This window comes from Exophiala aquamarina (genome assembly GCF_000709125.1).
Source record: "Exophiala aquamarina CBS 119918 chromosome Unknown aczIA-supercont1.12, whole genome shotgun sequence".
Lineage (NCBI taxonomy): Eukaryota > Fungi > Ascomycota > Eurotiomycetes > Chaetothyriales > Herpotrichiellaceae > Exophiala > Exophiala aquamarina.
In genome coordinates this window covers 414,911-438,366 of record NW_013550576.1, presented here as the reverse complement: position 1 = coordinate 438,366, position 23,456 = coordinate 414,911, and the positions used below count along the sequence as shown (strand labels likewise).

The window sequence follows — 23,456 nt, the reverse complement described above, 5'->3', positions numbered from 1 at the left end:
AGTTGCATCATGATATGGGTCCGCAATTTGTCGTCGCTTTTGAAGTCTTGAGTCACTTAACTATGTGAACAACATATATGGTGCTTATAAACAATCGGAGTTGTTGTATAGCTGGTCTACTAAATGCCTTCGGAACAGGATCCTCTACTCCCTTCAAATCCGCCTGCGCCAGAGATCCGCGGTTATGGCTACTCGAGCAACAAAGAGATCGTCCCAGAAACAACTTCCTTCGAGCCATCGGTCTTTGCTCGACCAAACTTTGACCCAGACCAGGAGGAAGAGGGAGACAGAGAAGACACTCAACCAACAGCTAGCTCGGCTCTTGGTACCCTCGGCTCCATCTTTACGATCGTGGTGTTTTTCGCTTTCGTTGTCCTGCTGTTGAGCCCCAAGTCTCGAGAGGATGAGCCGATCCCTGCGCCAAAAACACCAGCGGCTATAGATGAGCGAGTTTCTGCCATTCTCGATAGCACGCCGTTAATTGACGGACATAATGACTTGGCTATCTTCATCAGGGCAGCTTATCAAAATAAACTACACGGGAAATTTAAGGATAAGTTCGTCAACGGTGGGTTGGAGGCAGATGTTGATCTCCCTCGCCTCAGAGAGGGCAAAGTTGGGGGTGCCTTCTGGAGTGCGTTTGTTGTGTGCCCGGAGGACGCAAGTGATAACTTTTCCGATGAGACTTATGCGACTGAGGTGTTCCACACTCTTTCCCAGATCGACTTGATACGACGCATCCAAAGCCAATATCCCAAGAAATTTACATTTGCCACGACCCCTCTGTCGTCGGCGCTGACCGACTTTCATGCCACAAAAGCTTTGATATCGCCCATCAGCATCGAAGGTCTCCATCAGATACCACAATCGGCGCCCTTATCCACTCTTCGTCTATATCATGCTCTAGGAGTACGGGCGGCCACCTTGACTTGGAATTGTCATAATGCTTTTGCCGATGCTGCACTGATTTCGTCCAAAGGGGAAACGACCGTCGCTGGCTATCATCGAGGGGGTCTCACACCCGCTGGCCGGGATGTTATACGTGAGATGAACCGCTTGGGGATGCTTGTCGACATCTCTCATACCTCGTATTGGACCCAAAGGGCTGTCTTGAGCAACGGAACATCCGAGGCGCCCGTGATATTCTCTCACTCATCGGCCTTTGCCTTGTGCCCGCATCCGAGAAATGTCGAGGACGATATCCTAGAGTTAGTCAAGGAGACCAAGAGCTTGGTAATGATCAATTTCAGCCCAGGCTTCATCTCCTGCCTTCCTCCGCCAAACTCCAGCGTCTTGCCGGAGCTCTATGAAAAGAACAATACTGTCCATCAAGTTGCAAGACATATTATCTACGTGGGCGAGAAGATTGGCTATGATTACGTTGGACTAGGAAGTGACTTCGACGGTATGGGTGAACTCACTCCTAAAGGGCTGGAGGGAGTTGACAAGTACCCAAATCTCGTGGCTGAGCTCCTGAAAAACGGTGTATCCGATCACGATGCAGCTAAGATTGTCGGTGGGAATTTACTAAGGGTCTGGCGAACGGTTGATGCAATTGCAAAAGGCCTTCAAGAGAAGATCCTTGAGGGCGAGGACGAAGTCAGTGGATGGTAATATTCCCTTTGTCGAAGGTGATACATTTCCTCGTCTATACGAGGTACTGGAACCCTTGTATGGTCGAGTTCACCTGGGATGGCTGCCTGCTCACTTGCAATTCTACTCTTCTAGCTCTCGGTTCCATCTTGAAGGCGCTCCGCTTTCCAACTTGTTTGAGGTCCGGCGTTTTGTGTCCACTCCTTGCGACTTAGAACTACCCCTTTTTTTCACTATTCTGCTCTGGCTCAAGTGATCATTCTTCTCAAAGTGGCAGTATAACCTTCCAATGAGTATTGAGCATTGGACACATCAACGAAACTTGCTTCTGGTTAACATCTTTTAAGCTCTCGGTAATTTAGCCACAAGTCTACGTACATCAGCCACATCCTTCATCTCCTCCGCAATCATACTCGCCTGCCTTGCCCCATCCATCCCAAGGACCAAGGCAACTTGATCGACAAACTTCTCCTTCAATTGAGCATCCGTCATGGGTACTTCCAGACTTCCAACAGCATGCCGAATATGGCTATGCAACTTCTGGCCATCGCCGAACTCGAGCGCTATCTCTGCTCCATCCGCACCTAGCTTCTCATCCGCAATGGCAGAAATCTTATCCCGAACAGACGTGATCTCCTCGCTGAGCACCACTTGATCTTCATACTGGGCCGGCCCTGCTTTCCCAAGCACAAGACCCACCGCTCCTCCATGATAGACACTGAATTTGGCCTGTAAGCCATCCATCGGCGTCTTTTTACCTGTCAACTCCAGCACCAAGGGATGCACCCTTGACTGTACGCTCTTGAGATCAGACACCGACAGGCCTTTCTTCTTCATCTCCTCGTGCAGCTGAATACATCCATCAATAATCGGGTGTACTACGATCCCGCAGGGAAACGGTTTGAACGAATTCTTCTCGGTCTCCCAGACCTTCCCCAGCGAGGCTATCTGGCTATCGAGATCATTCGATGCACTCACAACATTGGCCCAGCCTCTTTTAGACTCGAGCGCCTGCAGAGAACTGGTGTAGCCGTTTGAGGCGAGAATTGCAGCCATCAGCCCATTTTGTGCAGAACGGCCGACATGGAAAGACTTGGTATCAGACCCAAACATCTCCCGCAAGCCAGTCACTTGCGTAGCAGCAATACCGATCGCATGGGCCATCTCTAGTTCCCCGATACCCAAGAGCTTGCCGACTGCAACAGCCGCTCCAATCGATCCAGTCGTACTGGTGATATGCCTACCGCAGGTTGTCGTCCGTCAGCATTCGTACTTGACCACACCTGATAACTGAACAATTCCGATTCACTTACCAACCAATATCATAGTGCTTCGGCCACACAGCCAACCCGATCTTGCACTCGGCCTCAACCCCCACCACGAGCGCAAGTAAGAATTCCTCGCCACTGACCTCTCTCCCCAGCGCCTCAGCCTGCGCAAGCAACGCACTGGCCACCGGCCCTGTCGGATGTATAATCGTTTCCAGGTGCGTATCGTCGTAGTCGTGGACATGCGAGGCAATTCCGTTGATCAAGGCCGCGTGCGCCGCGTCTGCTTTTCGCTCCCGATGGCCGAGAAGAGTCGATGTTGCCGGTCCAAAGAACGGCGTCAGCGCGTTGAGTGCAGTGGTCGTCGTCCGGTGCTGCGACCCGGCGAGCGCGCAGCCGAGCCAGTTGTAGAAGCTGCGTGATGCAGCGGTGATGACTGGGGGTTGAAGTGAGGTATACTCCAGCGAGGAGGCCCATGAGGCTAATTGTCGAGTCGCCATGTTTCAGTAGTTGAGTGATAGGGACGGTGTACGGTAGTGTGATTAGCCCCAGTGCTCTCTCGGAATGCACCTCTCCAGTCTCTTGTTGTTGTCACCGAAATACAGTATGGAGTTAAGCAACGACTCGTCTGTAACAGCTTAGTCCTGCACCAAGCGGACGGATGCTGAGGACTGATGCGTATCCCACCTTTTCAAGCATGCGGGCATCGCATTCGCCACTGAGAAAGCCCCAATAGCCCCTACAAATAGAGAGCAAAGGCAAGTCTTCGTTTGGCTCCAATTCAAGCAGCAAGAATCTGGAGAAAGTCAAGCTTTACAGCCTCGCAGCATTGGCAAATGCTTAGCATAACGAATGTCGCAAAATGGAGAAGAGGAAAGAATAGGCGTTCAAATAGTAGTAGACAGTGTGCCTCTTGATTAAATACATGTGTATGTAACTCCAATTATCGTCCGACATCGCAACCTCGTGCGGAGGAAGAGAGAGGAGGATACAAATCAATTCATACCCCCTAGGTAAATATAGATGGGGTCTTATCGGCCTTTCTCCGATCAGAAACGAAGTGGATGAAGTCATTTATTGCGGGGAGCTACTTGAGTGGACAAATTGGTTTAAGAGACTCAAGCGATTGGAGGATCATGAAGCGTAAGTAGATGATTTGACTATCATTACATTTTCAGTCTGCAGTTCGTACTTAAATGCTGGTTTGGTATCTCTCGTTGAGCTATGTACGTATACAAGTCTCTGTCGCCACATTTTGTCGGTCTTCAGGACTCATCATGATTGCCTCAGGTAGGTAGACTAATCCTCGGGGAATTTGAATGTCATGTTGGTCCTCGTGGTGGATTCACGGAATGTGATCAGGGTCTCAATCGAACTTAATACTAGATAATGATTCGTACATCATGGTGCGAGAATACCAGCCGCAACCTCGATGGCTGCTGCAGACTTCTCGACCCATTCTTGCGCCTGCGTTTCGTTTTGATATTCAACGATGGCCTCCGTAATTCCCGGGTACAGGACGGGAGCATAACCGGTATCCAAGCCAGGGGCGAAGACAACATGCTTGTAGAATTTTCTGTTTGGCAGACCGCCAGACGAGACGAATCCACGGCTGAAGAGCTTGAGTTTGGTGTTGAGAGCAGCTACCTCCTCCTCAGTTGATGCCGCAGAGATGGCCTCAGTGATTGCAGTGGCGGATTCATTGAAAGTGGCGATGGCCTCTTCTAATCGACCGGTATCCACGTTGGTGGCGTTGTTTGCATCGAGGGTTGTAAGGAGCGTTTCATAGTAGTCAGTCATCTGCACGCCGTAGTTCTCGACGTCCAAGGGAATGATGTCGTCGTTTGCCAAATGGTAAAGCAGAAGGGCTACGAACTGACCGATGACTTTGTGCTGGAGGTATTCCGGATCACCATATGTTGTCATCCAGTGCCATGTATCATAATTTGAGTGATAATGGTAAACTGGGTCGTTACCACTACCCCCGGAGCCGATATCGATGGCACTGATTCCGTTGTGCAGGAATGTAGTGTAATCACTCCCGGAGCCAAGTACACCCCATTCTCCTTTGGTCAGACCAAACCAGACATCATATAGAGTGAGGTTGTTGTAGCCTCGGTATGGATAGATGATCTTCCTCATTTGCTCCATGGCAATTTTATGAAGATCTGGTGTGGCTGAGAAGTCGGGGTTTGGACCGGAAGTAGCAATATCGACGTTGAGGTTTGCAATAGCAGCACCCTTCAGCCAGGGAAGGTAGTCCTCAACCCACTCGGTGGAGCCTAGTAACCCGTATTCTTCTGCATCCCACGAAGCTAGAATAATAGTCCGCTTCGGCTTCCACCCGGTCTTCTGAAGGTTACCAAATGCCTTTGCAAGCTCTACTAAGACAGCAGAGCCTGAGTTGGGGTCGGCGGCCCCACCAATGATCCAGGCATCTCTATGATTTCCAACAACAATCACCTCATCTTGACTCGTTCCATTAATGACACCGATTGCATCCCAGATAGGAGTGATCTTGCCTTCCATGACATTCGACAATGAGATTGTGGTTCCTGGTGCAGGCCCTGTTGAATAGGTAGCATTGAGCGCACCAACCCAATTTGTCCGGTTAACGACTGAACCATTAGTGCCGTATCCATCAAGAGCCCAAAGCAATGGTTGCGCTTCACTATAAGAAATTGGAATGGAGGGGATCTGAGGGGTGACGGGAGAGATATCAGCTCGTGGAACGCCTTCATGTGAAGCATATCCAGGCGTAGTGGGATCTCCTGGGTATGTTGACAGGAACTGAACGCTACCACGCTGTACTGAGGTTGGATTCCGTGCTGGGCCGTGGGGATACGCAGCGTAGCCATTTGCTTCAGTGACGTTACCGTCATCTGCTGTGTCCGTGAAGATGACGACGCCAATTGCGCCACGTTCTTGAGCATTCTTGACTTTCAAGCCTCGGAAAGGCCCACCATATCGTGCTAGAGCAATCTTGCCCTCGACAGATACGCCTAGCGCCTCAAGTCGTTCGAAGTCAACCTTTTGTCCACGGCCAACGTAGACGTACTCGGCCTCCGCATCTCCAGTGGCAGAGTAGCCATGGAAGGTCGGAATGCTATCTGGCCAATTCGTCACGTCGTCTTCTGGTAGTGCTGCTTCTTTGAGCGTTGCTTCCCAAGTTGACCCGTTCGAGAACGACAAGGACAATGAATGGGACACTGGGTAATTCAGGTACACGTCTAGTCAAGGTTAGCCGAGGCACATGACTAACTTCGTGAGGAACAAACAGTAAGTTGTCAATCCCGCCGTCCACCCAAACTCAGTCCATCGATCGGCCGTCCATTGAGCCAGGGACTGGTTGGTACCAGCCAAATGATAGCTGTGAGCGTAGTAGTAATTCCAGTCCTCCAAACTGGCATTGTCAATTGAATTGACTAAAATGGCCTCATTTGAGTCCAGCACTGGAGGGAACGGCGTCTCTTGGCGCTTTGCTAGAGCAACATGAGGGTCGAAGATTGCCTGGTTTGAGATGTCTTTAGCACATCCAAGCACAGCGGAGGCCTGAAGCAATATCAAGCCGCACGAACAGAGGGACTTCATGATGCAGAGAGCAAGAGCAAAGACCCAAAGTTTGAGGAGATCAGTACTTCCGCCGCTTGGACGGTAGCAACCTCATATACTACGTCCTTCCCCATCTTCCGGGGAGCTTCAAAGCTGCACAGCTTTCACGACTGAATCATAACTCACCTCACAGCGATCGCAAAGCAACCAAGGTTGCTCGCCTGCCTCTTGCAGTATGGTAGGTGTACATGCCAAGGTACCAAAGCTATACAAGAGCTGCTGTGATTCGAGAAGAAGCCATTCCCAGGTACAAAATGCAACACAATGTAGGAGGGGTGCATCTAAAAGCCGCATGGGTGTCTTGCTTGGCAGCTTATTGAGTTGCTCTTGTATCCCATAACAATCTTGGACAGCGTCATTGGAGATGCAAATGACGGAATTCCCTGGCTGTTCGAGCGCCTAGCATGTTAGGTAACACTGGAGAACTCGGTCCAAGGATGTTTGCTTCCCTGCCGCCCGCGAAAACGTTGACTTGTTGCAATTCTGCGCGAGTCAAGGCCCCCTGCTGTAGGCAGAAGACTTAGTACTGCATCCAGGCAGACATTTGGAAGCTGTAGCACAATCAAGAGGTGGATAAGCAAAGCAAATATGCAAGTAAGTCGTGGACCTGCACAGGTCGTACTCGCTACAATCGACGGTGATCGCCGCCCAACAGCAACAGGCATGCAAGTTGGGGAAAAGCTTATCAACGGCGGACTTAACCATAACCGAGGCTTCCGCGATAAGATGGTCTTGGTCCCTCCTTTATCCTCACGTGCTCAGCCTTGGCGAGTATGGACGTTCCACGTGACCATTGCCTTTTGGAGACGTTGCCTCTTGGGACACATGAAGCGAAGAAAGGGGGATCCGCTGAGACGTCAAGTTAGTCCTGTGAATATGTGTTCAATTCTGTAATTAGCAGTGACGGCAAAGTGACTGCCTCAATTTACAGTCAGCGATAAACATCTCCTTTTATTCCTGGTTCCCGTAGACAACGATTGTCTTTCGAATCAATCTTTCCAAATAAGAAAAAGAGCCGTTGAACAGCGATTCTCAAAGAACACCAAGCATCCCTCGCTTCAAACAATTTCTCCACATCAGACACCATGGTCAGTCCGCTCCGACAGTCCCAATAGCCTTGAGAACGTCCAAGACGACTCACATGTCTGCAGGCCCAAACACCAGCCCAGCGGCGCGCGAACGAAAAGCATGCCCGAGGAGTTGAGAAACGTATGGGAAAGCCCGAAGCTGCGTACAAGAAGAAAGAGGCCAGAAAGTCACCCATCGGTCTAGCAGCTGTTGGCAAGTTCAACCCCGCCCACCAACCGAGACCCTTTCGACAGCTACGGTCTTCTTTTTACCTTTGTCTTTTGGCATATGGACTAACGAATGAAACGTGGATAGTTCTTCTTATTTTCGTAGTGGTTGCACCACTCCTCATTGAGCAATTTAAATTAATACCGGCGACCTGGAACTACATCGCAGACCTGTTGGCAAAGATTGGCTTGATCTCGACATAGAGTCCAGTGTTCTCTATTCGATTGTGACTGGAGGAAGTGGTTTTAGGTTGGGAAGGAAATGCACGCTTTGTCCAATGTTTCAGACTCTATTCTGCCTCTTCAGAGCCAAAAAAAGCTCCGAATCAGGTGAACCATGTTGTACCAGCTTCACTATTGTACACATTACGGGGGGAATTAGGTGAAAGCTAATAGCTACTTGTGTCGTCTTCTGTTGGCCAGCCTCATCCTTAATAAGGGATGCCATTGGTCAGAAGTTGAAATTCATCATAAACCTTGGTGCTTACATTCCCTGCACTCTTTTTAATGCAAGCAAGCATAAATTCCGCCGCCTCCTTATCGGTCTTTTCGAGAACAAATCGGTTCCGGAAATTGCGCATGGTTTCAGGCTTAAAGCATGGGAGGCCACTGTCCAGCATCAGACTAACAAGATGACTAAGCTTGTCGCAATATTGCCTGCTGCTTAAGAAAGCTTTGATTGTAAGCTCTTCGAACCATCGGTAAGACTGAGAAGAGTTCGGATCTGCACCACCCATGACGGCAATCATCTCGGGAGTAAGTTTGAAAGGAGCACGTTCGAACTTTACTCCTCCCGGAGCAATATCGAAACAAAACCCAAAGTCAATGTGTAAGATGTGTCCCTTGTCGTCGATCATGATATTTCCGTTGTGGCGGTCTTTGAATTGCAGGAGATAGCTGATCACGGAATACGCTGCCATACTCTTGACGAACTCGCTTCTTGCCTCTTGATAACGCACGGAATGCTCGCCTCCATATTTGGTAATAAAATAGTCGTGTAAACCGTTCACTGCTTCTCGGCCTAGCATATCACGGCTGATCGAATTCGGCAGAACTTCAATGACACCGCAGCCGGGTGCTGTTGCGGTAACATGATAAGGAAACACGTAGACATCGAGGCCAATAGAATTGAAAATGCCTCTAAAGGCAGCGATCATTTGTAATGCAAGCACGTCTTGCCGGCAATCGTCACCCACTTTGAAGATGGCACTCTGCCAGATTTCATATGTTGTCGAATCATTCTCGTTTAGTCCGATGTTAGAAACATCACTCGTGTTCCTGCGGCTGTGAGCTTTTCGAGGGTTTGTTGGGGTTCTTGGAACCATCGCTCCCGCATCGACACCAATCTCAGGCAGGACGTCCTTTGTCCTTCGGATTCTGAACGTTGCCATGTATGGTGCCTTGGCGTGAGATTGCAATGGCTTCCCGGATTTTCGATCAATGCCAACCACCGTGCCGTCAGGATTGCAAGGGATGTAGACACCCACTTCGACTTTGATTTTACGTAATTCTTCTTCAATCTTGGCTTTCTTTTCTGGCTTGCTCTTCTTGATAAAGGGCTTCAGCTTTCCAGAGATGTCAGTAACTTCATCAAAGAAAGCGAATTCTCTCTCATAGAAATCTTTATCAGGGCCAGAAAAGCTTGAGACAAGGCTGTCCTTGACCTTGTCTAAGGTTGGTTTGACAGGATCCGGCTCTTGAGAGTCCTCGTCCTTGTAAGCGTTGGCTTTCATATTCCAAATGATTTGATGAGCAAAAAGCTGTGAGAGTTTGCCAGCCTCGACAATGTATCGCTCAACGTACCCAAGCACATCATATCGCAGACTCTGAACAATTTGCGGAATATAGAAGAAGGTGACATCGACAGAGTGGCTTTCAAGTGCTCTCATTGCATATTGAAGCACCAGTGGATGATTGCCATATGCAGGGAGGAAATATGTTACAGCCTGCATTGGGTTTACGGGAGCCCAGTAAAGCAAATATTTCAGCTGAAATGATACATCTGGCGGTAGCGCGTCACCCAATAGTAAATCAATACCTGCGGGAGCATGAATTGTCTTTTCTGGAAAGTTGGTTAGTAAGAACCGGACTTCTTGACGAAGCTGATCGCTGGCAGAACGATGCAAGAGCTGCAGTGCAAGAGCTGCGTCTTCTGCCCATGCGACACGTGCAAAACCGCTCAGCTGCGCTTCCGACCGAGGCTGGGATCCAGCAGCACCCAAAGGTGTAAGCCACACTGTCAGACGACTGATTTCATGAGCAAGAAGTGTTTCAAGGAGGAGCTGTTTCTGTTGCGTGTCCTTCCTTGTGTTCGATGATGCAAAGATTGGTTGCCTTGAATTTTCCAGTTGTGACAGAACTTCTCTCATGACCAGAATTTCAGCCTTCATCTGAAGACGATTTCCACCGAATGACCAAGTTGGAGGATACGTAAACCAACGAAGCCCAACGGAGAGAATCAAATCGCGTAGCTTCCATAGGTAGAGTTTATTGGTCGTAGTGCTTGTTCTATAGACTCCCAACGCGAACAATGCTACGTGAAATTGTGTTTCTCGCAGGAGAGGATGCCAGTTCAGCTTTGAAAAGGCTACAAGGGTGCGCTCGAGCATGCGAAGGAATGTTCGCTGCGTGTTGACGCTTCCAAGCCTGATCGCATTGAAATGACTCTCGAAGAACTGTATGATTCGGAAATGCGGTGAGATAATATTGTGGGTGGCTTGAGCCTGGCTTTGAATGGCGGCCCTATCAGAGGGAGCAAATTCCTCCTTGACGTAGAAGGGATCAGGGTGGTGGAAGCTGGGATTAAAAATGCCCTCCTTGCGATCGATCGTTCTTTCCCAAGCTTGGACTACCTCTGTCAGGATCCGGGGTTCCATTCTGCTGTTTTCGTGAATCACACCCAGCCATAGCGAGATCCCAAGTTTGATCGATTCTTTTGTGAATATCTCAAAGGGTATGCTGACGAGGTGATGCACTATTGCGGTCTGTGACTTTTTGCTTTGGCACAGGAGTGCTGCGGCCCGGCGCAAGACATCCTTAACCTCAGATGTTTGTACAGGAGTCCCCTGACCTGTCCGGGAATGCAAGCTTGCCAACGACTCTTGTAAATCAGTAGTTTCGCTCGCGGATGCTTTCGTGAAAGAAAACCTGCGACCCATAGAGTTTTCCATTTGAAGCATACCCCGCTGGTGGTCCGGAATACCCGTAAAGCGATACTCTTGTCGAGTAGTGTACTGAGCCATGAAATCAGAGCCCATGTTTATACTCACGGAATCTGCCTTTCTGTCCAGAGCATTGAGTCTCTGGTCTGAGGGAGGGGTCATCGATCCCATCTCAAGTGCGAACGACCTTCCAAGCGACACATGGCCATAAGCTCCAGTGTCATCGAATTCGGAAAGGTAAGTTTGAAGGAGGCCTTTAATATCCAAAGGTGCAATTGCCATAACGTTAGCAACCCACCTTCTTGCATCGTTGTTCAAATTATTCAGAGTGCGTTGACGGTACGCGTAATCGTCCGAAAGCTCGATTGTTACTTTGCCCCGAGACGAAGTTAGTGTGGATCGCCACTCATACTCGTCCAAATCAGCTTCAAGACAGCTCGACCACATCAGAGAAAGCAGCTCCAGTAAAGCATACAAGGCTGCTTTCTGACACAACGCCGAGGGAGCATGAGCAATTATATGATTTGCAGCCAACCTAGCGACCTCCTGCATCTTACTGCTGCGATGGCAGCACTTACTCAGAATCTGAGCGAGTTGTCGGGATGCATACGGCGCACTGAATTCTTCCTCTCGCGCCAATACCACTTTGTCGGTATATCTCTTCACAACCTCAAATGCAACGACGCCCAAGCATGAACCCATGTGGCTCGTTTGGGTGGTCGGGTCTGCAAAATAGTCGAGAATCTCGGCACAGCTCCCGGACGTTGCGCGGAGGCTTTCAACCAAGAAAACTGTGTTCAAAAACACAACTTTCTGGTAACTCATCTGACGAATATCCGATTCCTTCTCAGGAATGATAGCAATAAGATTCTTCTTTTGATCGGCGGTATGCTGGGGGCTCATTCCTCGTCGAAGAACGGTGTTCAATTCGACATCTGATTCGAGGAGTTCTGCTCGGGCTTCATCAACCAAGGGCAAGGAATTCATTGCGAGGATTCTTAATTCGTGATAGAATTGTTGACCAATACGTGATTGGAGGGTAATGCCATGAACAGCAATGTTGTACCAAACTTCTCGTGCAAGGGTCAGAACCTCATTGTCCTCCGCTTTATCTTGCTGGAGTGGTGGCTTCCGAGAAGAAAGTATGGAAAGGGGCTTCAGTAGAGGCGCTATCTCCTTTGCGGCTTGTTCTACTTCGGCGGACTGTTTGAACTCTCCTTCAACGACATCGCCTTTGCTGACAATTCGTTCTAGCAAGTGAGCAGCATAAATCTTGAATAATGGTGATCTGCTGTCCAAATGCGTGGCAAGATACTCTTGTGCGTTTCGGACTGCATTGAAGATTGCTCTGTTCTCCTGAGCGACTGCCTCCTGATGGAGTCGGGTGTAAAGTCGTAACAATGCTCTGAATTCGTTGTCTTTGCCATGGATAGCAAGTTTGGCGGCCTCTTCCGCGATACGAGCATCGACGACAACACTGACCCTGCCGATCTTCTGCAACATCATCATCTGCACGAGCGCGGTAATTTTACTATCATTGCATTCAGTCGCAACAACCACAATAGCATGCGCAACATTGCCGCAAACTAAGGATGTCTCTTCATCGCCGCTGATAGACAGTGAAATGACACTGCCTGTCCTCAGCCTTGAGGCAGATGAAAGAGAACCGTAATGACCATTTGCTTCGGGGAACACAGAGGGCTGATAGCCCTTTTCTGCAGCCGTCTGCGAGCTCAGTACATTTCCGAGCGAGTAGATGGTAGTGATCACAGCATCCTGCGATAACATCCGCAATATGTGGGAAAGACTCTGTGAGGCCATAGTGACCGCTTGCGGCTGTGAGGTTCCCTGTACTATAAATCGAAGTAGAATTCGAGCATAATTTGAGGCTGACTCCGGTATGAACTTCGCAACGACTGCGAGACTTTTCAGTGCGACGTCAGCAAGTTCGAGATCAGCCATCTGAATTTGATTTGCGATAGAGTCTTCCAGCCATCCAAAGAGATCTTCCGGGTCTGCTATGTCGTCGTCTAAAACAACGCAGTGCAGAAAAGCTTCCAACGCATAGGCCTTGACCGAAAAAGCCAGTCGCTGCTGCCAGGCGGAGCTCAGTTGAAGATAGTCTGAGCCATCTTCCAAAACATTTATCTGATCCGTCACAACTTCGACAAGATACTCGACCATGTCATCAGTGACATGCTCATCTTTGGCACCATGCAAATGACTCCCTGCAATATACTGATCAAGGATGTCACCACATTGCACAGTATGTTCATCACAAAGCATTCGAGCGGTGCAAGCGAGGACGAGTTTCATAAAACCTTTCTGCAGCATCATTGCACCAACCGGGATTCCCTGTGCAGCGAATCGCTTGAGGTATCTCCTCCAGTCTCTCGTGGCTTGTTCCGAGGAAGCAGAGGTTCTAATAGCAGAGGAAGCGGTCTCGACGGCAATAAGAAAGGCTTCAGACAAGGCATCCTTTAGTGAGCGGATCATCTCAACTCTTTCGTAGGAGGACCAGAAGTTCTCGTGTGATGCCGCCGCATCCATGAAGCCAAGCAGCGAGACCGTGACCGCGGCAATCTCCCTAGCCTCATATTCATTGTCTTCATCTTCTTCACCAAGTCTGGCACTAGACGCCAGTGCAGCTGCGCACTGAGACCAATTGCTCAGGTATGTCCTGAACGCAGTCGCAATACGATCCTTGAGTGGAGGAAATCTAAGACCAAGGATAAGGAGGGCTTCCGAGAGCTGATGCGTAAGCACTGTCCATGGCGCCGGCTTGATTTCATGCAGAAACGGTGAGGCAGCAAATAGCTGTGTATGAGCTTCAGGCAGATACGCTATGAGCTGGAAGGTCAACCGTTCCGCATGACTGTAGTCGTGTAGGTCGTGGGCGCTTGCGCAAAGAGCCAACAGAATCTCAAACTCACGTAAGGACATGTGTGCTCGAGATGTGGGTGCGATGGCTCGGAGGACTCCTTCGAGGACGCCATTTGTTTGGGCTTTGGCTGGCGATATTGAAGAAGCCAATCGCTTGAACTCCGCGTCTTTGTTAGGAGATGGACGTGACGACAAGCCCGCCAGTCTGGCGAAAGCCTGCCTGCGCAGGCCTCCGTGGCCACTAGAATAGCATAAGCACAGGTCAACAGTGGAGCAAGGGTAGTACATACACGTCCATTTGACTGTCTAGAAAGTGCTTTCGCACCGGGTCAAACAGATGTACTTGTAAACATGGTTGGTGATGCTGGCCTCAACTGGTTGCACAAGCGTGCTGCGTATTGGACAATTTATTATGACGCGAGAGAAGCCTTGGCAACGCCGACCGCAGCCTTGCCTTGTCAGTGAAGTTCATGGTTGCAGCCTTGCTTCTCGCTCACCCGCTCAATTGGGCTTACAGCTTGAACGGTGGCAGCACGCAAAACATAGCTTCCAGCAGGTGCGAATACTGTCCATGCTTCATAAGTCTCTTAGAGTTTGTGTGTGATCCACATAAGATTGGCAGCGCCTTTTTCACATCGTTAAATGCCTCTTTCTCTTGTCACGAACCTGGACCTCTCCTACCTGAAAAAAGCTGACCAATCCTTGATTGAGGATCTATTCCTTTCTCTCAAAACTTGAGGGTCTAATTGAAGCTGCTCCAGGAGACACATTTTCAACTACCACACCTCGGGATGCACAGCAGTTAAAGGCATACGTGTACATGTCTGTGGGCTCTGCACAGGGGAGAGGTCTACCAGTGGAAACCCGATACGTTGAATCCCTTCGACTCCTGCTGGAGACGTCTAGTTTCCCTCAGTTTTCCTCATCAAATTTGTCTCGGGGACTTGACAGAGCACTAGATCGATCTATCTACAGTCCTGCGTAAGGCGAGGATATTACCGTGGTTAGGATGACTCCACCTTCGACCAACTCCAGCAGGAAGAGCAAATGGAAATGTGAAAAATGCCAGGTAGGGTTCACTCAGAGTGAGTTTGCCATATCCGGTCTTGATTCAAGGTTGATCTGAACCTAATGGTGTCAACCAGAATCGTCGCTGTCAAGGCATACAAAACGATGTCTGAGCAATACCCCGGCATTGTCTCGGCGCAAAGCTTGTAAAGAATGCTCTGCCTCAAAGATAAGGTGTGATCTTGGACGCCCTGAATGTAGCAGATGCCTGTCGAAAGGCTCAAAGTGCAAATACGACCGCTCTTTTGATGACGACCATGGCTCTGAACAAGCCTCGAGCTTGGCAACCCAGCAGACCCAAAATCATGCCAGGAAGAGCCTCCCATCTGTGTCAAATCCATTTGAATGCCTGCCAGAAAGACAGATGTGGTCTGATTTCTTTGGGAGATCGCCGCATCCAACATTAAGCTCTCAACCCGGGTCTGCGGTTGTTATGACGTTTGTCCTCCGAGTCTACAAAACATATCCTCAAATGTTCAAGCATGGGCGGCCTCCTCCTTTTATCCACCCATCACAACTTGGTGACGGTATCAGGCTGCCTCTTCTCAGATGTAGCCGAGTCCTAGGCCTCTTGAAAGAATCTGATGCCAGAGACAGTCAAGCTACGCACAATGAAATCTCTAATGAAATAATAGCCTCGCTCGCAGAGGTAGCTCCCCCTTGTTAAGAACCGACTGGATTGACAGCTAAATGTGGTTTAGTATAAGAACTATGATGAAGGTGACCTGCTAGCCGCTTTGCAAGCATACAACCTTTACTCTATCGTGCTTCTGTTCTCCCCAGACAAGTGGGGTCGAACACATCGTGTTGAGCAAGCCCTCATCTTCGGACTTCAAGACATCTGCTTGGAAGTCGCAACTTCCGGAGTTCTGCTCAACGCTGAAGTGAACTTGGAGATTCCGGACTGGAATGAATGGGTAATGGTCGCCTCCAAGCGACGCACTGTTCTTGCTGCCCACACAGTCTTGTGGATCTGGTCACTTTTGCATGGATATCCTCCATTTGCGTGTCGTGAACTAGGTTTCATGCCTAGCCCAGCACCTAAAATCCTTTGGAACGCACCCAACGATAGGTGGCAAGATCTGTACCAGGAGTGGATGCGACGTTGGCCTGGTGGCCCACACCGTCTTGAGGAGCTACAAGCCCTCGGGACAGAGGTTGAAATAGATCCACGGACACAGATATGGCTGGAAGAGGCAGATGAGTTCGGTGTGTTATTGATGTCTGAAGGTATATGCATGGAGTCGATTGCAAAAGAGCATAGCTGACATATCAAGTAAACTCAATCCACTAAAGAGCCGCCAATTTGCTCATCCCAAACTTTAGCCTCAGGGGCTGACGCAAGGCTGGTACCCGGAATTCCGGGTTGGATCAGCATTGCTGAGTGTCCCTCCCAATCAAGCGGACAAATCACTAGATATATCAAGATGGGAGAATGCCCAAGTAACTCGTATACAGCGCATGGCCCTTAGCCCCCCCTCAACCCCCCCTTCGATTACGATCATTACCTGCGACGTTATCCTCATCATGAGCCAAAAGCCCCGACAGTACGATGTTGCTGTTTTGGGCGCCACTGGCTTCACGGCCGCTTTTGTTGCACAGATCATCGCCACAACATTCCCCAGTGGGACGCGCTGGACGATTGCAGCAAGGGATCCTATAAAATTGGCCCAGCTCCGGGGCAGGCTAGGTCAACTGAACCCAAAAGGGCCCGTGCCAGGCATGTCATTTCTCCGAATTAAAAACTACGACGGAGAAGAAAAATATTGCTGATAAGGTATAATAGATATACAAGCAATTGACGCTGTGAACGGAAATCTCAGAGAATTTGCACAAAACACCAAGGTCCTACTAAATGCAATCGGTCCTTACACGACTTACGGAGGATTGATCCTTGAAGCATGTGCATCCACTGGGACGAGCTACCTCGACTTCAGTACTGAAACACCATGGATTGAGGAAATGATTCTGAAGTACCACGCCCGAGCAAAGACAAATCGTGCGATCATCATTCCAGCCATCGGCAACTCAAGCTCTCCGTCGGCGCTGATCGCATACCTATTGGCATCTCAGTATCCCAAATACCACGGGACAGATGCCCAGGAAATAGTCAGCGCTTTTGGCATGAAAATCAATGGGATGAGTGGAGGCTCCCTCGCTTCAGTCACGGCAGTCGTCGCCCGGTATGGCATCCGCCATTTTTGGTCCCCAAACCCTTACAGACTCTGCTCGAAGATGGACAAAGGGACCTGCCGGGTCATCAAGCCGTTCTTCGGTTACAGCAATGACCCAACACTAGGACATCTTGCGACTTCCTTCGGTGCTCCTGGGAATGAGGCCATCGTATATCGAAGCACACAGCTTCAAGCTTCAGTATACAGTCCGCATATCACGTATCATGAATTCATGCCCGTGAGTAGCTCCACACAAGCTTTCATCATTCACTTCCTCACCAAACTTGGAATCCTCCTGCTGGCCATCTGGCCCTTCCGAGTGCTGGTCAACAAGCTTAAGCCTGAATCTGGTTCCGGGCCATGTCCAGAGACTACAAAGGATGAGAAGCTGGAGATAAAAGCGGTTGCAAGAGGTAAAGATGGGAAAGAGCTAAAGGCGGAGTATGTGTTCAACGAACCCATGTACTATCACAGCGCAATTCTAGGCACTGCAGCTGTTGCTGTGCTCTTAGATCTGTGGAAGAGTCAGGGTGGTCACACACCAGGTGGGCAGGATCCTGCACTGGATGACTTGTACGGTATCTTGACGCCGAGTTGTCTGGGTATGCCCTTTGTTGAGAAGCTGAGAGAGGCTGGTGTAACATTGAAGGTTTTGGATTGATCTTCTGTGGCTGGGAACTATTGAGTATGGCATCTCATAGAGATAGTAGCCCAACATATGGTTACATGGTTGCGAAATTGTTGGACTCAATCATACATTTGCTCTAACCAAATGAAACGTAGTCCACAATTGGTGAACACCAACTCTTTGGCGAGAAGACTGGGCGTTCTTGGAGTTGCTGGCATTCATTTGAGATGAAATCGCATCGATGATATTTTGGCTTGCTCATGTTGACCCTGCGTTTCTCAATTTCCGCAGTTCGAGAAACCACTCCTCCTCCTCCTCCTCCTCCACCACCACCACCACCACCACCACCAAGTCTTGCTGACTTGAGTGAAAGACTGCAAAGGGCCTCGCCTCTCTGATAGAAAACACGATCGAAATATGGCAGCTAATGAGGGAATTCTCGACCACTGGATTTTGCCGATGTATAATGGACCACAATTATTTTTGCAAATTCCTTCCACTCATGTCTCCAACTGGAGCCTTACCAGGAGAGTTTTAGTACTGGCGTCCACCTTGGCCCTCGATAGAGGACAGATGACAAGACGATGAACTTGTCGGTTCTCAAAATCACCGCTGATCAGACGCTTTCACCGAGATATACCACCACCAGGTGGCCCCAAGGGCTCCCTGCTGGAGGCATGACCTGTGTGTGTTCTCTGGACCTTGAGTGAGATCCATGATCAAATAGTCCGTGTCGGCTGCCGGAACGAAAATCAAGGAGCATTGTGCCTCTTGAGCAGCAAATCAACAGTTCCTCTTCCTGTCACCCACCGGAGCCATTCTTAATTCGATATCACGGATAGGGCGAATATCAGCCGTCTCAACATTCCCACTCCTTGTTCCCCGCCTCACGACTTCTTCGCACCACTCTTGTTCTTCTTCGCCACACCAGCAGCCCCCTGGGCTTTAGACTTATCCGCCGCCGCACTGGGGCCCTTCTTCCTGCCTTGGCCCAGCAGCTCCAGGTGGCCCGCACGTTGCCCTAGCATGGCTTCGGTCCTTGCAGTCAAGCCTGCGGTGTATTTTTTGTTGATTTTGTTCTGCTTGAGGAGTCTGGCTTTCTTGGGCGTGATCGAGCGCGTACCCTTCTTGGTAATGCCGCTGGATGAGGAAGAAGTGGGCTTTGCAGAGGGCTTTTTGACGATGCCTTGTGCCATTTTGTCTGGTTTGGATCTTTGATCGCTGGGGCAAGGAGAGAGGAGATTGGTTGCTGCGGTTAGACGACTTGACGCGCTAAGATTGAAATGGGCGACTGATTTGTAGAATCGCACGGCTGAAAAAGTATGGATTTTATCTAAGAACGCAGCTGATTGTAAACTTGTGATGAACGCTGGCATTTGACCATTTTTCCATTTGGAGAAGAGCTCTTGGCATGCTGGCGGATCAGCCTTGCGCCGTTGATCCTATTTTTTGAATTGCACATGCATCATGACTTCTCAATAGAAGCTTACTCCCTTGATCTCTATTATCCTTCAGGAGGGACGGATGTCTATCAGCAGCCTCGATGCATCTACATATCCATTTCTGAGCTTTGGGAATACTCGAGGAGGTCCAATAGTGTCAAGCAGTCGCCCCTTTGTTACTATACAAAGAGAGCATTCAGTTTTGAAGTCCCACAGAACAAAGGGCATTGTCCTCGGTTCTCATATTCATAGTCGTCGTTAGTTATAATCATGAGTCGTCGCCCCTTCTACATCGCTCTCGCGCTCCTCGTGTAAAACTTACTGTCCACAACTTGATGTTCAAACAGCTTTTGAAAGCCGTAATCCGACTTCACAAACGCCAACAACGCACTACAGCCTCACAAACCAAACAACAAACAGATCACAGCCCTCAGACTAGCAAAAATGCCTTTTACGTTGAGCAGAAGAAACTCCTCTGCGTCCAAAGTCTCATCCAGATCCGACTATGATACGGTAAGATTCTCCAACGTGTCTCGGATGAGTAACCAACACACACCTCCACGGGTCCCATCATTGCCTCCAACAGCACCAGTACGGTCGTCTAGCAGACCGGAGAGAGGGCTCCCACAAAGTCCAAGGTACGACAACGGAACGGGCGCCCTTGATCCGCAGCTGATCCGTGATAACCAACTGCCACCACATGTGAAAACAGCTAGGGACCTGTATGAATACCAAAAATTGAGACACTCTCAGCAAGTCGAACAATCAGGACCCAGTCACTCTGGCCAGGTGAGTCCCGTCGACTCTGGATCGTCTTATTCCGAGCGGCATTCACTTGCTTTGTCATATCGACCTAGCCAAGAATCCAGCGGTCGGTCGATTGCGCAGTCCTTCGACATACCGCGGTCGCTAGCATCTAGAAGACCAGCAGCGACATCCTTCGAAATCCCTCGACCGCAGGTCCACAAGACACCAAGATCTGCAAACCCAATGATCCGCGGCCTGAGAAATGTGTACACCATTCAGGCTGTCTCTCATATCCTCCCTGGAGCCACCCAAAAAAATCCATATGAAGGACATTACCTGCTCCGTGGCACGCTGAGAGATATCCCTGGCGAGCCGGCAGAGAAAAGTGGCTGGTGGAGGAAGAAAAATTCCAAGAAAGAAGCCGCAAGTGCCCCGGTGAGAGCCATTAATATCGAAACCAGCGGTTGGTATTCGGACTAGATTGGATGAGCCTTTCAAGTCTGCCCTCGCTAGACGATTAATTCATAAAGTGTAGCCCTGACCTGGTTTCTGTGACCTAGATCAATCCCCTCGGTAAGTGATTTAGAGCAAGAGCCACCAACTAAACCATCGTTCAGGAGGTCCATGAGTTTGAGTTGGCACTTTTTCAAAGCGAACAGGTAGGCTATTTAGCAGCGGCATCATTCAATGTAACGCAGCATCAACAATTCGTTTTCTGACCTCAGTGCTGAATCCTGTGCTATTTTCGCCGGTTCCAGAGAGTTCGGCATCGACAGCAGCTTCATAGGCTTTGATCACGCTGTCTTCATCGACCCTGACGCCATCCTCCGCGAGCACCTTGATACATTCCGAGATCTTTGCGATCTCCCTCCTCGTTCCCTCTCCAATATCGTCGTTTTGACTAGAGTAGATGACACTGCTGACAGCATCATCCAAGTTTGAAATACTTATACCTCCCGCTATCTTTGTTTCTTCCTGTTCGATGTGTTTGCTTAGCCAAATATACCCGTTGACCCCGAGGATAACGTCGACATCGCCGCCCCCCTGAGCACCACTGTTGATCGTGAAGACCTGTCTCCTGCTGCGGACGACGCCGCCGCCGCCGCCGGTCCCCGAAACAGCGAGGAACATGCCGTTGCGCAGCTTACCATATTTTAAGCTCCTCGTGTGTAGACTAGCCGTTCCGTCACTGGCCCCAATCTGCTGCACCTCAGCAACAAGCAGGTCACCCTCCTGAAAGTAGTTCCTCATTTGTAGCTCGTCTGCAGTAGTGCGTCTTCTTAACACTCCACCGGGAAGGTTGATTGACGAGAGGGGTAATTGGGCGAGTAGCGGTGCTGCAACATCTACCTTCCAACGGCTCTTCTGCACCTCCACGATGCGGCCAACAACAAGGTCTCCGATTTCCGGTGTGTATCTTGCGCGGAGTGGCGCGACTGAGAGTAGTTTGTTCGTCTTTCGTAGAGGGCCGGCTAGAGTAGCAGTAATCGTGCTTGAGAGGTCGGCCATGAATGTCCCGTGTCCTCTTTTTGATGACGTCGTTAGCGATCCTGAACAGCTTTCCCGTTGCTTGGAGTAGGGAGGTTACCCTTTACCTACCTCATCCATTGCGTCTCATCTGTGACAAGCTCTCCAGGCAACACGATATGTCCGATATTGCCAGAGGTAAGTCGAGGGCGTTTTGATGGTCGCCCATCGTCGTCGTACATCGACTCATCGCTGTCCGTGTCTGGCTCCACGCCATAGTTTGAAGTCGCTTTGACATGAATCTCTTCAGCCTCTGGGGGGAGAACCGCGAGACCCATTGTTGCGAGGAGCAGCAAAAAGAGCGAGGGCTGCGTACTATCGGAATGGTGGCATGTGAAGAACACAACTTTGAGGACGAGATTATGGATGTTTTTTTGATGTCATGTGGAGATAAGATCCCCGCAGCCCTCTCCTTATCAGATGAGCACGTACTCCGTACAACAGTTAGAAAAAGTCGCTGAAGTCATCATAGTTCTGCCACGAAAGGACCGCCTTCTTCCCGCAAAACAATCGTGCTCCTGACAATCTCGTCATATCGTAAATAACTCGAGACACCAAACGCTATGGTACGTCACAAGAAAGATGGTTCGTCTGCAAAAGCGAGAAAATATTCTACGAATCCACGCCATACCAGTCGTTCACAAAGAGATGGCGACGGCGAGGAGGGCGTGGCCGAACGGCCACCTTTCAAAGCAGCATGCTGGGACTTTGGGCATTGCGATTCTAAGCGATGTAGCGGTAAGCGACTGATGCATTTCGGAATGATGCGAGAGCTACCCATCGGCCAGAAGCACCCTGGAGTTGTGATCTCGTAAGTTTTTCAGAAATGCCAAGTGTAGTTGATCTTTGTTACCATGCTAAACAAATTACAAGGCCGAATGCGAAGACGATAGTGTCACCTGCAGATCGCGAACTGCTAGAGCAGTATGGTGCCGCAGTTGTGGAATGCTCGTGGGTAAGGGTCCAGGAAATACCATGGTCGCGCATTGGGGGAAAATGTGAACGACTACTCCCTTATCTGGTGGCCGCCAATCCTGTCAACTATGGAAAACCGTGGCGACTCAACTGTGTGGAAGCCCTTGCCGCGTGTTTTGCTATCTGCGGACACCTTGACTGGGCCGAGATCGCGTTGCAGCATTTCCCATATGGAGGGCCATTTCTTGAGATTAATTCCCAGCTTCTCAAACGCTACGCCGCATGCGAAAACGAGGAGGAGGTGAAAAAGGCCGAGGAAGGCTGGCTCGCTAAGCTTGAGAAGGAGTACTCAGACAGTAGGCTCACCAAAGGTGCAGCCGGCGGAGATGATGATTGGGCTGGAGGCAACATGAATAGGATGGAGCGATCTCAGGACTCTGACGATGATGGCTCAGCAGACGGGTCTGACGACGATGGCTCCGGCCCTGGTCCCCAAGGTGTGATGTTGGACTTGCCTCCAGACGAGGACGACGAGGACGAAGAGGCAGAGATGGCAGAAATCAGGAAGAAGATTCTCAACTCACGGCCTTTCGCCGACACTGTCTCAAATACATCACAGGAGAAAAGCCAACCGCCGACGAAACGCCAAACACAGGCTCCTGAAGTCCACCAGGCCAACGAACCACCACTGGTGGACTCCGACGCTGAGTCTGGCTCGGCCGAAGAGGACTACGATGATTTCGACCAGATCGCAAATGCAACACCGGTCACCGATCGCACGGGAATCGTCGCCCGAGAGAGGCAGAAAAAGCTAGAGCAATCAAGTGCATCATTCTCACGGACTGAGCTCCCTGCTCCGCGGAAGTGGTGAAAAATGGTTTACATGGAGGCTGGATGGTTATTGCAGGACATACATCGAACACTCCTGACACGGCGGACCACCCGTCTTTCAATACTTCCCACAATCTTGCTGTCAGAGAGGTGATCTACGACAATCTGAGAAGCTGGGGCCTGGTGATCAATTCACAGATAGTGATGTTTATTCTTATGGGCTGTTGAGTTCTACATGGATATTCTGAAACAAGGCACAGGCTGTGCCTGAAAGGGCATCAGGGCGCTTCTTTGTCCAAAGGCACGACGACG

General features: G+C 49.9%; 11 protein-coding genes across 11 annotated transcripts; 6 read left to right on the top strand and 5 right to left on the bottom strand.

Annotated features, from left to right (window-relative positions):
• Positions 1-123: 123 nt before the first annotated feature.
• Positions 124-1,614, top strand: A1O9_10159 (membrane dipeptidase; the record flags this gene model as incomplete). The annotated part of the gene is made up of 1 exon (XM_013400894.1): positions 124-1,614. One exon carries the CDS (start codon positions 124-126, stop codon positions 1,612-1,614), a length of 1,491 nt encoding a protein of 496 aa, XP_013256348.1.
• A 321-nt stretch (positions 1,615-1,935) lies between these two features.
• On the bottom strand, positions 1,936-3,361 carry A1O9_10158 (uncharacterized protein; the record flags this gene model as incomplete). The annotated part of the gene is made up of 2 exons (XM_013400893.1): positions 1,936-2,833; positions 2,907-3,361. 2 exons carry the CDS (start codon positions 3,359-3,361, stop codon positions 1,936-1,938), a joined length of 1,353 nt encoding a protein of 450 aa, XP_013256347.1.
• A 901-nt stretch (positions 3,362-4,262) lies between these two features.
• Positions 4,263-6,452, bottom strand: A1O9_10157 (uncharacterized protein; the record flags this gene model as incomplete). Its single annotated transcript, XM_013400892.1, has 2 exons — positions 4,263-6,091; positions 6,140-6,452. The coding sequence occupies 2 exons, from the start codon at positions 6,450-6,452 to the stop codon at positions 4,263-4,265; spliced, it is 2,142 nt and encodes a 713-aa protein (XP_013256346.1).
• Positions 6,453-7,621: 1,169 nt separating this feature from the next.
• A1O9_10156 (uncharacterized protein) lies at positions 7,622-7,972 on the top strand (the record flags this gene model as incomplete). The annotated part of the gene is made up of 3 exons (XM_013400891.1): positions 7,622-7,758; positions 7,796-7,800; positions 7,857-7,972. Exons 1-3 carry the CDS (start codon positions 7,685-7,687, stop codon positions 7,970-7,972), a joined length of 195 nt encoding a protein of 64 aa, XP_013256345.1. The 5' UTR covers positions 7,622-7,684.
• Positions 7,973-8,199: 227 nt separating this feature from the next.
• A1O9_10155 (uncharacterized protein) lies at positions 8,200-14,110 on the bottom strand (the record flags this gene model as incomplete). Its single annotated transcript, XM_013400890.1, has 2 exons — positions 8,200-14,053; positions 14,103-14,110. 2 exons carry the CDS (start codon positions 14,108-14,110, stop codon positions 8,200-8,202), a joined length of 5,862 nt encoding a protein of 1,953 aa, XP_013256344.1.
• A 1,242-nt stretch (positions 14,111-15,352) lies between these two features.
• On the top strand, positions 15,353-16,148 carry A1O9_10154 (uncharacterized protein; the record flags this gene model as incomplete). Its single annotated transcript, XM_013400889.1, has 2 exons — positions 15,353-15,529; positions 15,582-16,148. The coding sequence occupies 2 exons, from the start codon at positions 15,353-15,355 to the stop codon at positions 16,146-16,148; spliced, it is 744 nt and encodes a 247-aa protein (XP_013256343.1).
• Positions 16,149-16,407: 259 nt separating this feature from the next.
• Positions 16,408-17,715, top strand: A1O9_10153 (uncharacterized protein; the record flags this gene model as incomplete). The annotated part of the gene is made up of 2 exons (XM_013400888.1): positions 16,408-16,604; positions 16,704-17,715. The coding sequence occupies 2 exons, from the start codon at positions 16,408-16,410 to the stop codon at positions 17,713-17,715; spliced, it is 1,209 nt and encodes a 402-aa protein (XP_013256342.1).
• An 854-nt stretch (positions 17,716-18,569) lies between these two features.
• A1O9_10152 (uncharacterized protein) lies at positions 18,570-18,878 on the bottom strand (the record flags this gene model as incomplete). Its single annotated transcript, XM_013400887.1, has 1 exon — positions 18,570-18,878. One exon carries the CDS (start codon positions 18,876-18,878, stop codon positions 18,570-18,572), a length of 309 nt encoding a protein of 102 aa, XP_013256341.1.
• Positions 18,879-19,568: 690 nt separating this feature from the next.
• On the top strand, positions 19,569-20,351 carry A1O9_10151 (uncharacterized protein; the record flags this gene model as incomplete). The annotated part of the gene is made up of 1 exon (XM_013400886.1): positions 19,569-20,351. The coding sequence occupies one exon, from the start codon at positions 19,569-19,571 to the stop codon at positions 20,349-20,351; it is 783 nt and encodes a 260-aa protein (XP_013256340.1).
• Positions 20,352-20,555: 204 nt separating this feature from the next.
• A1O9_10150 (exosome complex component RRP4) lies at positions 20,556-21,676 on the bottom strand (the record flags this gene model as incomplete). Its single annotated transcript, XM_013400885.1, has 2 exons — positions 20,556-21,396; positions 21,471-21,676. The coding sequence occupies 2 exons, from the start codon at positions 21,674-21,676 to the stop codon at positions 20,556-20,558; spliced, it is 1,047 nt and encodes a 348-aa protein (XP_013256339.1).
• A 285-nt stretch (positions 21,677-21,961) lies between these two features.
• A1O9_10149 (pre-rRNA-processing protein TSR3) lies at positions 21,962-23,184 on the top strand (the record flags this gene model as incomplete). The annotated part of the gene is made up of 2 exons (XM_013400884.1): positions 21,962-22,209; positions 22,272-23,184. The coding sequence occupies 2 exons, from the start codon at positions 21,962-21,964 to the stop codon at positions 23,182-23,184; spliced, it is 1,161 nt and encodes a 386-aa protein (XP_013256338.1).
• Between the last annotated feature and the right edge of the window lie 272 nt (positions 23,185-23,456).